This window comes from Diadema antillarum, unplaced genomic scaffold (assembly GCF_040938485.1).
Source record: "Diadema antillarum isolate AM-2024a unplaced genomic scaffold, OU_Dant_1.0 scf00000092, whole genome shotgun sequence".
Lineage (NCBI taxonomy): Eukaryota > Metazoa > Echinodermata > Echinoidea > Diadematoida > Diadematidae > Diadema > Diadema antillarum.
In genome coordinates, this window is record NW_027270981.1 from 753,558 (window position 1) to 766,069 (window position 12,512).

Here is a 12,512-nt window from a genome sequence, read left to right on the forward strand (position 1 = left end):
TGTAGAAATATGCATGGTTCTTTCTCAATGTTGCCCAGACTACTTGATGAGAAAACTGCAACAGAAATAGGACAAGAGAGAACATGTATTAGCAAGGAAGGATACTGAAAGAGAATACCTGATTTGACATGTGTATTTGATTGACAACAGATCATGTACAGTAGATTTGAAACCACTTGCTATTACATTTGTCTTTCATGTAGGTGGTGGGACATATCCATGTTACTATATCTTTCTCTCTCTCTCTCTCTCTTTCCTCTTTTTTTTTTTTTTTTTTTTTTTTTTTTGGGGGGGGGTCTTTTTTAAGACTTGAACTAGAATTCCTGAGACTCTTCAAATCCCAAGACCCTTAAAGGTTTGTGGAAACATGTGTGCCTGGTGCCTGGTAATTACTGGAATCCACAGATTGGAAAATATAAAAGACCTAAACTGTCTCTCCACTTTGCAATGCTTAAAATCTAGCAGTATTTCTCTCTGCTCCACAGGTATGGCAAATGAATGGAATATGAAATATATTCCACTTAAGAAAAAAATTTTCTTTCCTATGCAATACCAAGGAGAGGAAATACAATGCAGCCTTGTGTGACAGATGGCAAATAAAATTGACTTTTACATAGCTATGCAAAAACTGATACTTCCTGTGTATATAAAGGAGTGACAATACGTCATGACATGAGTGGTATGTCCTACTCTGCTTTACAGTCTTCCAGTTTCTTCACCTCCACATTCCGAGTACCAGGTAAATGGATTATGGATCTTATCTTACCTATATGGATATCCCCTGTACTTCGCCCTAAATATCGACAGCAGGAGGCTGAAGAAGAAGACTAATAGAGCCAGGCCAATGACGGTAACAACTGCAGACAGAAAGATTTGAAGTACACAGTTTGCAACATTACTCAGCAACCTATTTTCATGCACACATATACATACAGGGCTCAATATTGGCAGTGGCTATGGGCCACCAAACTTTGGAATAGCTAATCTTTTGGTGACCTGACCGGGTAAGTAAAATTCAAAATAGATGGCTACGTTTTCTTTTATTTAGCACTTCTACACTTCTTTTTCAGGTAACCAACATTTCAAATTCAAAGACTTCAGTGTCACGAATGGACAATCAGAGAAAAAAGTTAGGGTCAAGCTCTGATTTTAGATATGTATATACATATTTACATACACATCTTGTGTAAGTAACAGCATCTCTGCTGTTAGCTTGAATAACTATGCACCGACTAAGCAATACTGTCTGATCTTTTGGAGCAATCCTATACAAGATTAATTGGTATTCCTTGAAACATTAATGTCTACTCCTGGCAATGAGTGAATGGTTTGCTCAGAAGAGTTGCGAAGAAAAACCTTGAACTTCATGAAACAAACTACTCCATTTGCTCCAAAACAAATTTGAAAGTTCAAAATTCTAGGAGGGGCAAGTGATGTCAGTTTTAATGCTGCATAGATATACATCCTGAGGCATAGAGAGAAAAAAAACAATTATAAAATACAGTCTGTCAGACATGAATTCATATTTCTTCAAGTAACTATCATGGGCTTGTCTTTCAAGACAAACATCTTTAGACACAATTGCTTGTGAGACATACTACACTCACACTTGTTGCACTTTCATATTATTGAAAAGGGGGGGGGGGGGGGGGAGCAAAAAATTTACCGGTAATTGAATATGCCAATGATTAGTAGAAATTAACATATAGCTACAGAAACAGAGGAAATATTCAAATTGGCTTTTACACTTGCAAATATCTCATTATGACAAGTATAAAGTCTAACCAACTCTGTTTAAAACATAGATTTCGAAAATATGATTGCATATGTTGGAAATGAAGTCGAAATTTCAAGTGTTTAAAAATTAGGAAAACTATTTTGCTATTCTGTCCATTGCAGGGGAAAAAAAAAAAATATATATATATATATCATGTCAAACACAAAGCTAACAAAGGAAGAAATATTTGCTATTCAATGAACACAAAAATGGAATGATTACAAGGAAACAAAGATCAGGACGATTATTTCTCCATTCTTACCTCTCCGTTTCCTGACATCACCATCAGTGATTGAGTTTTTGTTGAGTAATATAATGCCACAAGTCACAGCAGCATCTGAGCAGGAGCTGTTAAGGAACTATCATGCTCTCATGGAAGAGATTAAGATCTTACTTCCTGGGACATATTAGTTTAACTACTTATTTCTAAGAGGTTGTTGGATTCAAAATTTGTCACCGTCAATGCGCTACTTTACTACAAAATCATGTTTACATAACATTTTAAATGACATTGGTAGGAGATAACAAATATAAGAAGCTACAATCTATCAACATTTTTTCCCCCACAAAACACACTGACCTGCACAGTCAACTTCTCTCTGGGTAAACTATCGGTTAAATCTTCTGTCAAAATAGCAATATGCTATTTTGATAAGTGCATCTGTCCATCTTTGTTAGTCTTGTTTGTGTAGTGTAGTAGCATATATTTCATTTAATTATCTAGTTAATCTATTACTCCAATAAAGTATTTTGAATTCAACTTTGTATTCCTACTTATGTACCAGTATATGTTTAACTCTACAAAGGTGATCACATTCAATATGCTCAAGCCTTTGGCTTTCTTTGTAAACTCCCTGTTACATTCTAAATTGTAAATATTCTGGTCTTTTTTTCTTTTTTTTAATGGTTATCCATCAAGTGAATTGAACCGAGTTTAAACACTTAAATGGAAAAAAAAAAGAAAGAAAGAAGAAGAAGCAACAAACACAAAGACTGAGTGCTGGAATTTTATCACAGGGGATTGTGCAGGTCACCTGTCTTTCTAACCTTATCATAACAGGCTGTGTTCACTGTGAAGTCATGTCTGTGAAACATTTCTGCACCTCACACAAATTCCAATCTGTGGTGGAGGGGGGAGAGACACAGCTAGGACAGAGTTGCAGATAAATGGATTGATGACTCTTTGCAAAGGATACTGAGCAGGATGACTATGTGTGTCTCAGCAACAAACTGCCCCTGACTGCTGCCATGGATGTAGCTCTGGAGAAAGAAATCATCAAATTTTAATCTTTAAAAATTTCAAAACACGGCCCCGTTTTATCAAAAGATAAAATCGATTTTAAATTTCCCTACCACACAGTGTGCCATAGACTTAGAGTTGAAATCAATTATATAATCAATTTTAACTCTTCATAAAACAGAGCCCTTATCTAAAGGTAGACAGATACTCAAAGAGGGAGGGTCATACAAATGGAGAAAGAGAGAGAGGTCTTGTGGAATTTCAAAGACAGAGAGGGATGATACAGTGAAAGCTAGATGAAAACAAAAAAGTTGATTTTAATGACACATAAAAAAAGTGGAGAATCAAATGTACGCAGGCCAATGTTAGAGAAAACAAATCTGCCCTGTCTGCACTCAGCACCATCTACATCTTTTATCTGTGTCATTATCACAAAGACACTGTAACAGCATATATCTATTAAATGCACAAATAAAAATATACTGGATGTTAGCAACCTACTTTATTTTTCAATCATGCTACAGCGTTACTTTATAGCACAGGTTTGATTTGAGTTATGATTTGCTTTACACAGACACTGGTTCACCTTATGACTAAATGAATGATTACAAACCTATTTCAATTTGATACAAAAACTCTGATGGTAAAAGTACTCACAAATATTGATTAAAAGGAATGCATAAAATACTTCAAATTCTTACCACTAAATCACTTCGAGCTAAATTGTCACAAATGGTGTCTGGATACAATATGACTACTTCAGATTTAAAAAGAAGTGTCCAATTTTTGAAAGCTTGTCCACCAGCACTTCTCCTCTCAAAGCCAGACACTTCAACAATTTGAGCAATAACAAAAGTCCACCCCTCCACACTGTAAAAGGCACAACAGTTAACTTGGACTTACTACTTGTCCTGTTTGAGGGTTGCGATGAGCATACGGCGGTCCCCTGATGTGATTCCACATCTGTCCTGATGTCATGGCAAAGACGATGCACTGTCAAGACGGAGTATATGAACATGTGTTTGTCTTGTGTGCCGTGTGGCCCATGACATGGAATCAATCACTACATGAGTACCAACAAATGAAAGATGTATTTGGGGTTCAAGTGTCTCACTCGAATACACTGATTCCACATCAGGGCTAAAACCCTTGGACTGTCTCCTTGAAAACGATGTGCAAAATTGACTAGACCATGATGCACTCATATACACATAACTACTCTTATTGCATTTCTTCATGGACCGAAAATGTCTCTACCAGATTGTCTTAGTAGATGTCTTTTATAGTAGAACACTCGGCAGTGAAATACTGTATACACCATATATTTAGTGAGTCTATTTTTTCGAAATGGGACTTCCCAACATTTTCGCGCGTGGTTAAATTTGCAATCATGGAGTACAGTGCTGAATGGAAAAATGTATGCGTGCACTTCACATTCATGTCGGGATCAGAGTTAATGTTTTCACCTGTTTTTAAATTCGCGAATAGCACCTGACTCAAGAAATTTGAGAGAATGAAAAACCTCGCGAAATATTCAGCGCATACAGTACCAAGGAGTGGCTTTACATGAATGAGTAACATGAGAGATATGAATTTTTGCAGGTGTATTAAAGCTTAATTCACCATTTTATTTGTGTGAATTTACTTCATAATGGCTACTTCAAGCAAACTTTACAATGGTAGCGAATTATGCTTAAGTTTATCTTCAGACATATCTGTATAAACATGCATTTTATTCCTAAAAAGCTTGAATCTCAAACTGGCTAAAACTTACCAATGCACTAACCCCCCACATGGTCTTGTTGTACAGAAACTCCAGATTGTTTCGGCGGAAGTAAAGGAAGCCTGCCACCATTGCCAGGAGAATGCCCAAGGCAATAGTACCAGAGTAGTTTGGAGGACGGAAGATGCGAATCTAGTAGAGAACACACAATTAATGTACAGAATCATGTGACATTTGCATGGAAACAGACACCAATGCTCCTCAGCACCAGTTTGCAGCTAAACCATGTTCTGTAAACATAATTCAAATTCACACAACAGTTCCATTTCAAGCTACCCGAGGTACTAACAACTATGAGCCAAAAGAACTTCAATCCATAATCTGAATTAGAATTGACCCAGTTTCCATCTAAACCACTCTTAAACATTAAACAAGACAAATAAAAGCTTGTAATGCTTATCACATGAAAAACACATACACACACAATCATACACACAAAAAGGCATAAGACACTTTATGATAAGACAGATAGTACGGAAAAATGACTGTCCAACACAAAGCTGTCCATTCACAACATGCCCAGCAAGTAACACATGGATATTTTCTTGCCAGTTCTCAATTTCCTGAGAAGTAATAAGACTGACTTCACTGAACATGTCATACTCATTAACCAATATGGACATGGAAAAGAAACAAAAATGTCTTGTCTCTGTCAACATGGAATGGCTTCTAGCCAGTGCAGTGAGGGTCATGCATTCACTAAACATTAGGCATGTTTCATCTTCATTTTCTTTTTTAATTCTATATTTCCTCTACCCAACAATAACTTTACTTTGAGTTTTTGCTTCAGATTTTTCATTCTGTAGTACCTTCATGTAATTCTGATAAGAGGCTCTTGCAGCAAAACTCCTAAATTTCAAAGGTGAGTACAGTTACAACACTTTACAGATGAATACTTACATGTACATCAGTTCTGTCTGCAACCCACTTGGCTAAATTTTCGGCCTGGAAACCCAACCTTTACGTTCAAAGGAAAGAAAGGCACAGTCAACCACATATCAACACGTGCTCATTACACATCAACTTGATTCACTCCACTGCTGAATATCTGCATGACAAATAATAGTTTATGCGTGGCAACTACCTCTTTTTTTTCATAAGTCAGAAAGTATCTAACTAAGATTTCAAATTCTTCCTTCCACTGAGCATCATGTGTCATTGTCATTCATAATATCATCTAAAACTATTAGCTACTACATTGTTAGAATAACTGTATATTATAAAGCAAATAACACCTATCAGTATAATCTGCCTACTTCCTTCCCTCCCATAAGCACACCAAGGTATTAGGAAGGACTGAATTCCTAACTGCTTAATACTATCTTAAAATAAATTGGAAATGACAAATAGATAACTTGGTAACAAACACATTAACTACTTCTGCTATTACAGATGGAAACAATACATTACTCATAATAACTAAAATAATGATGATTAATAAGAAGAATAACAACAATGACAGTCAGCACCACAATCACCAGAAGTAAAAACTGGGTGCAATTTATTTTATGAATATGCAATCAGCTATACTGGATGATAGAAATGCAGTCTGATGATGACTATTCTGAATCCAATTCAATGATTTTCAGATCACAGCCATCTTGTTTGATGATCACCAAATTTATGGATTCGGTCACTTGAATCACTGAATAACACTTTCTTAGGCACAAGACACGAAAAAGCAGCTGGAGGATAGTTTGAAGCTCCACACAAATCTATACAGTCCTCTACTCTACCAATATCCTTGAAAAATAACAACAACATTTGCTCACCTCTGGATGTCATAGGTGTCCCCCTTCTTGGGCTTTCCTTTGGCTGGAAAGTGGATGATGCTTGGGGCAGATGTGATTTTCAACTATGAATGACACAATAAACCATAAATGCAATTGTACCATTACATGAAAGAAACTAGAAATGTTGCTATGGTGACTGGTATGCCTCCACCATAATGCATGATTCTCCTTATAGGTCTAGATAGTACATGTGGACAATGTGTGATTACATTTTCAAAAAATAGGCAAAATATTAAAATGACAAGTTTGTCACAAATGTGTTGAATGTTCACCTTCCTTGACCTAGGTTTAATTGGATGAATAGGAGAGCATGTATATGGGATTTAAGGATTTTAACTTGACTTTGACCCATTCATACGTTTATGCATTGAGTAATTTTCAAGGTATGGAGAAAAAGTGCAATTTCTGTATTGAATAGTAAATTGTTACCATTTTCATCTGGCCTTTGACCCTAAAATTCATAAGATAATCACTGTCTGGCAGAACATGCATAAATATGTAGTACGTTTCAAGATAACTTGAGCCACTTCCGAGATATGGAGGAAAAAATTAGTTCAGCACTTTCACTTGATCTTTGACCTTTTGACCTTTTGAGGCAAAAACAAAAGAAAAAAAAACTTTCCAGAGAATCTCTATTAGGTTATACATGCATACACCAAGTGTAAAAAACAAATAATCCTGCTGGCATTGCATAAACATTAGGGAAATAATAAAATTTTTGAAGTGTTGCCCTTGACCTTTGACCCCTGACCTTTGACCCCATGAACCCTAAATTCTTTAGATAATCACTGCCAGTCAGTACATGTATATATATACTATGTTCCATGAAGATACCTTGAACAATTTCCAAGGTACAGAGAAAAAAGGTAAAGTTTTAATATTCTAACTTGATCTTTTGACCTTTGACCTTTGACCTCATGACCCAAACTTTCACCAGAGAATCTTAATTGGGTAATACATGTATACACTAAGTTTCAAGAAAATATCTTCAGGCATTGCATAGATATGGTGGAAATAGTGAAATTCTATGTATTTGACCTTGACCTTTTGACCTTTGAGCATGTGCACCCAAAAGTTGATAGGCACAACTTCACCCCCTAATACACATACATGCCAAGTTTCATTAGGATACCTCAAAAGGTTTTGATAGTTACCCTGTCCACAAAATTCATTACGGACGGACGGAAGGACGGACGGACGGAAGGAAGGACGGACGGACGGACGGACGGACGGACAACCCGAAAACATAATGCCTCCGGCACCACTTCATGGCGGAGGCATAAAAATTTACCTGCTACACAATTGCGTTACTAATTACCCCCATTTGAAATGCCATAGTGAAAGGGAGATACACTTTATGGATTGGTTATCAAAAGACAACCAAATGGGGATTAGTTTTTCTTGTATTGCATAGCAATAATGCTACATTTCTTTGTAATATATTGCTTTCCCAAACTGTCTTAGTAACAGTGATTTTTCTGTACATAATGATACAAATTTCTTCCAAAACATTCGTCCAGTGACCAAATTTCTGATCACTTTCTCTTTATGGTGCAGTCACCAGCAAAACATAAAGTCCTTGGTCTAGGTTGCTAAGCACCACATCCATCTCCATTGAATTTATCAATCTCAATAAACAATAGAACACATGATACAGTTGAAAAAAAGCACAAATTTCCAGACCCAGTTGTGTTGAATTAGCAGATATGGGGCATCTGAAGAAGTCAAGGTTAGGAAAATAAAAAATTACTAAATAAAACTCTTACGCTTCTTCCAAACTGACATTTTCTTAAGGCAGAGGATAACCGAGTTATAATACTTACGCTTTTGAAGACATCGGGTGCCTCATCATAATCCACACTGGCAAAGAAGAGCTTGTTGGAATAGACCTGAGAATAGCGCCATGAGTTGGCAAGAATCTGAAATTCCTCGCTCACAGCCCTGCCAAAGGGAAAAAGGAACAGCTCAATTACAGACCAAGAACGGCAATGCTTTCTCTTTTGATTTCAAGCAAATCTGACCCAGCCCATCTCATGATATTCAAATTTAGAGAAGACATTCATGGTATTTGGTTCAAGCTGGATCTTCTGATGTTCGGCAACTTAGCACAAAATAACTCCTAGAAGAAAGAAATATTAAGTCTTATCAAATTTCATTTGGCATTTAGCCATGATGACTGTTTGATGCCAGTTCTTTGACTCTCATTACCTAGCTTAAACTGATAGCATTTGAAAGTGAGTCCCATCATCCATTGGAAACTGACAACCTGAATGCAAAGCAGATTGAAACTAAGGAGGCATGTGATTGAAGCGGTGTATAAACCCAGGAATGCTAACCTTGTAAACAACACAGCAGTGTCTGAGGGCTGAAAAGGTATATTTTTGGTGGAAAACAGTATCTTTAATTAAAATGTGCCATAGGCAAGTGTGTATCAGGATAATAAAATTAGGAAAAAACAGTATTTTCCATGAAACCTGCAGTATTTTTTGGCAAAAAACAGTAAGAAATACTGCAAAAAAAGTGACAGTTGGTATTTCTGTAATCATCAGGTTAAAAATGGCATGAATTGAAGTTCTGAGTTCCCCTTAGAGTAACAACAGTTAGCAAGTGAAGGAGTATCTTCATAGAAGCCAGGGTTATCACTAACTTCAAGAAAAAAGAAATCAAGTATAAAAGTTGTGTTGTCTCATTGTGTACAAATGCATGAACAATACAATCAAAAGATGATGGCACTGCACGAATGTTATGACAGATCCTCTATTGACATGGAATTTTTTTCCACGTGTCTGCCTTTTGCAAAAGTATTTCTTGCTCTTTTGCTTTTAAATCAATGCCTGTACTCCAATCAAACTTCTCTCCAGAGGGCATCTCCTCATGCTCATTTGTAAATTCAAAAGGGCACCCTGCTTACTTGCACACTGAGCACTGCCTCTGTGGCTGCATGGCAGTTAGCATGAGCACCAGCGAGTAATTCCTCGGGCTGGTCTTGGCGTACAGCCGGTACTTGTCGCCATTCATGCGGATGACCGCCCTCTTGTTGCCCCAGTCCATGAGCTGCTTGACTCTGTCACCAAGCTGTTCCTGCATCATCAGAGCACGATCAAATCCATCAAATTCGGTGTCATATTCTAAATTGTTCTGAGCTGTTCTGGTGTTTTATCTATGTTCACAAGTAAACCTTAGTTTTGCACTTGATGTGTTGGCGAAGGGAGAGATTTCCATTCAGAAAAAAAAAGAAAACAAATATGGCCGATCATTTCATGTGTAAACAAGTTATAAAGTTCTGTTTCATACATAGAACCCTCATTGTTTTTATTTTCTTTTTACATGAGTGGACACCTTAAGACAACACGTGAATTACTTTAAAGTCACGTCAGTACGTACTTGCCTTTCAATGGGCAAGCTACTGATATGCAGCCATTCCAAATAGCATTTGGCTTGAAGAATAAATATACTCTCACACACAGTACATCATCATTCTTAATACTGTAATTCTGGCTGCTGTACGAGTAATGTTGTATTGAAAGGTCTTTACTACAATTTTGAACTTCAACATAGCCTCTCACATGAAATGAAGGGTTGAATGCTATAGCATTAAATCTTTTTTTTTCTTTTTTTAGCACAGTTGATTCTTCTTACCTCCTTTTTCACAGCATCAACATCACTGGTGAAAAGATGTGCTGTGACTATGACTGCAACAAGCACGTAGACTGCATTTTTAACAATTCCAGCCATCTGTAATTGAAATAATAATGAAAGGACGTAAATCTAAATCTTTGCCTCCTGTTAGCACTGCTCTTTTTTTTTCTTTTTCTTTTTCATGATTGCACCAATGATCCTGCTCATTGCTACACACTACAATACAATTTGCAGTGTAATTCTATGGTGAACACTTTTTGCAGATTAAAACATTCTCAAATCATACACGTGAGACCTACCTAACATGATACTGCTCATCAAGGGGGATGAGCTGAGTGTGAGTTGACGCATTGTTGTTGTTTTTTTAAGTGCTGTCAAAAGCATAAACAAGCTGCTTACATTATCATAAATAAAAGCAGAAAACCTTTCCAAAAAGTTTTTCAAGACAGATAGAAATCAAGTAGGGTCTATGTTAGTGCCATTAAAAAGTCAAATTCTGAAAACAATAGGTGTGTCACCCTATATAAGTTTACAAATATATTGTACAAATGAAGGCAAAAGAACTTCCATCATCAAAGGATTATAGACAAGACTATATCATGATTTCTGAATTAATGAAGAAATGAGGTTTTGATCTACTCAATTTATTGTGCGAGTAAAGGTTGAGGAAAAGACTACATACAACAGTGCAAACATGTTGGTATAGGTAATGAGAATCTACATGTGTAGCAACAGTTGGTGTAAATATAATAATTGTTAGAACATAGACCTCTACACTGATTTATGTGCATGATGATACGAGTTCAAATGACCCCCCCCCAAAAAAAAAAATATACATATAGGCCTATGTGTACATCAAATCACTAAAGTTACAGTGTGCAATGCCTCATGCCTACGTCCAAGTACAGCCAGTTACAGGGTGTACAGTGTAGTGACATAATGGATTAATGAGCAATTTGATTGTTGTAAACATTTATATACAGGTATGGTACCGGTATTACCGGACAGCATGGTAATTCCGGACGTGCACATTTCAGCAAATTGTGCACTATACCGCCCATATTATCGGTGTGAGATTTTACCCTAATCGAGCAGTACTGGGTGCGAATTCGAGTACCTATCAATGGAGTATCAGGCACCGCGGGTTCGACAGCATGTGTTCTGGTACTGGGCTGTGTGCACGTGTGTGAGATTTCGGGTTGGGATGCAGTGTGTGTGTGTCAATGTGAGTGTGCATAATGAATATTGAAAGCACAATACGGTATGCCACATGGTTGCTCTAACGCCCTTCCCCGCGCGGCGCGATTGAGAAGAGACAAACAGGGTGCTGTGCATTGGCACACAACGGAATGCAACCAGTGGTAAACTTTCATCCTTCATTTATGATTTTAGATGAATGGACACTGCATTATTAATTATCTCAAGCAGGGGATCGATAATTTAAACTTATCACCATTTTGATTCTGGTGCAAGGACAAGATGCGAAAGACATCAATTACTCTATTACAAAAATCCTGTCCGGAATTATAACGCGATTTTACTCCGCGCAAAAAGACAACTTTTTGGAGAGGGATGTATTTGAAGCCGATTTTTGAAAAGATTGGAGTGAATAATTTTCACAACTTGCCAAATTCGTAATTTTCAGGACTTTGTGAATAACTCCTGTTATTTTTGGCCGAAATATCATCCTCTGATTACGGAATTCAGAGCCACGAAAAAAAAACAAAAACAAAAAAACAAACAACCGTCCGGTGATACAATCAACTCTCCTACAGTTTTAAGAAAAGAAGAAAAAGAATAGATCTAGGGACTGTTCTACGCACTGATGAGTAAATTTAGTAGAACTACTCACTACTCTAGTCTACTAGGTCTACATCGATCCAAAATAAATATCATAGAGGTTGGGGTCTCTGAGCTCTAGAACTCCTTGGAGTACGGAGCAGGACTCTCGAGCTAGCTCTCCAGTCTCGACAGTCTCGTGTCGAGGTCAACTTAGCTTTTTAGCTCATCCACGCTCTCATTCACAAACCTGTCCATACGTGGGGCACACGAATTTACTCATATGGGACTTGGAGCAAACATTGTATTCGTCGCTGCAAAGCAGCTGCATTTTTACGTATTCCAAGAACTTTTTCAGCTACCTAAGCCATGTTAACTAAAATTCCACGGAAAATTACATGAAAATATACACGTACCATAATTTTTGCAGGCAATACGGTGACAAATAGGTTGACCATTCACAGCTTGCCAGCAACAGCAAACGAGTTCAGTGCTTTTTCT

At 37.1% G+C, this 12,512-nt stretch overlaps 1 protein-coding gene across 1 annotated transcript; it reads right to left on the bottom strand.

Annotated features, from left to right (window-relative positions):
* Positions 1-762: 762 nt before the first annotated feature.
* LOC139718265 (dolichyl-diphosphooligosaccharide--protein glycosyltransferase subunit TUSC3-like) lies at positions 763-12,510 on the bottom strand. The gene is made up of 11 exons (XM_071629747.1): positions 12,428-12,510; positions 10,233-10,328; positions 9,505-9,674; positions 8,417-8,534; positions 6,573-6,655; positions 5,701-5,758; positions 4,792-4,932; positions 3,921-4,010; positions 2,974-3,037; positions 2,040-2,114; positions 763-857 (listed from the first exon to the last, which is right to left on the bottom strand). Exons 1-11 carry the CDS (start codon positions 12,467-12,469, stop codon positions 763-765), a joined length of 1,032 nt encoding a protein of 343 aa, XP_071485848.1. The 5' UTR covers positions 12,470-12,510.
* Positions 12,511-12,512: the final 2 nt, after the last annotated feature.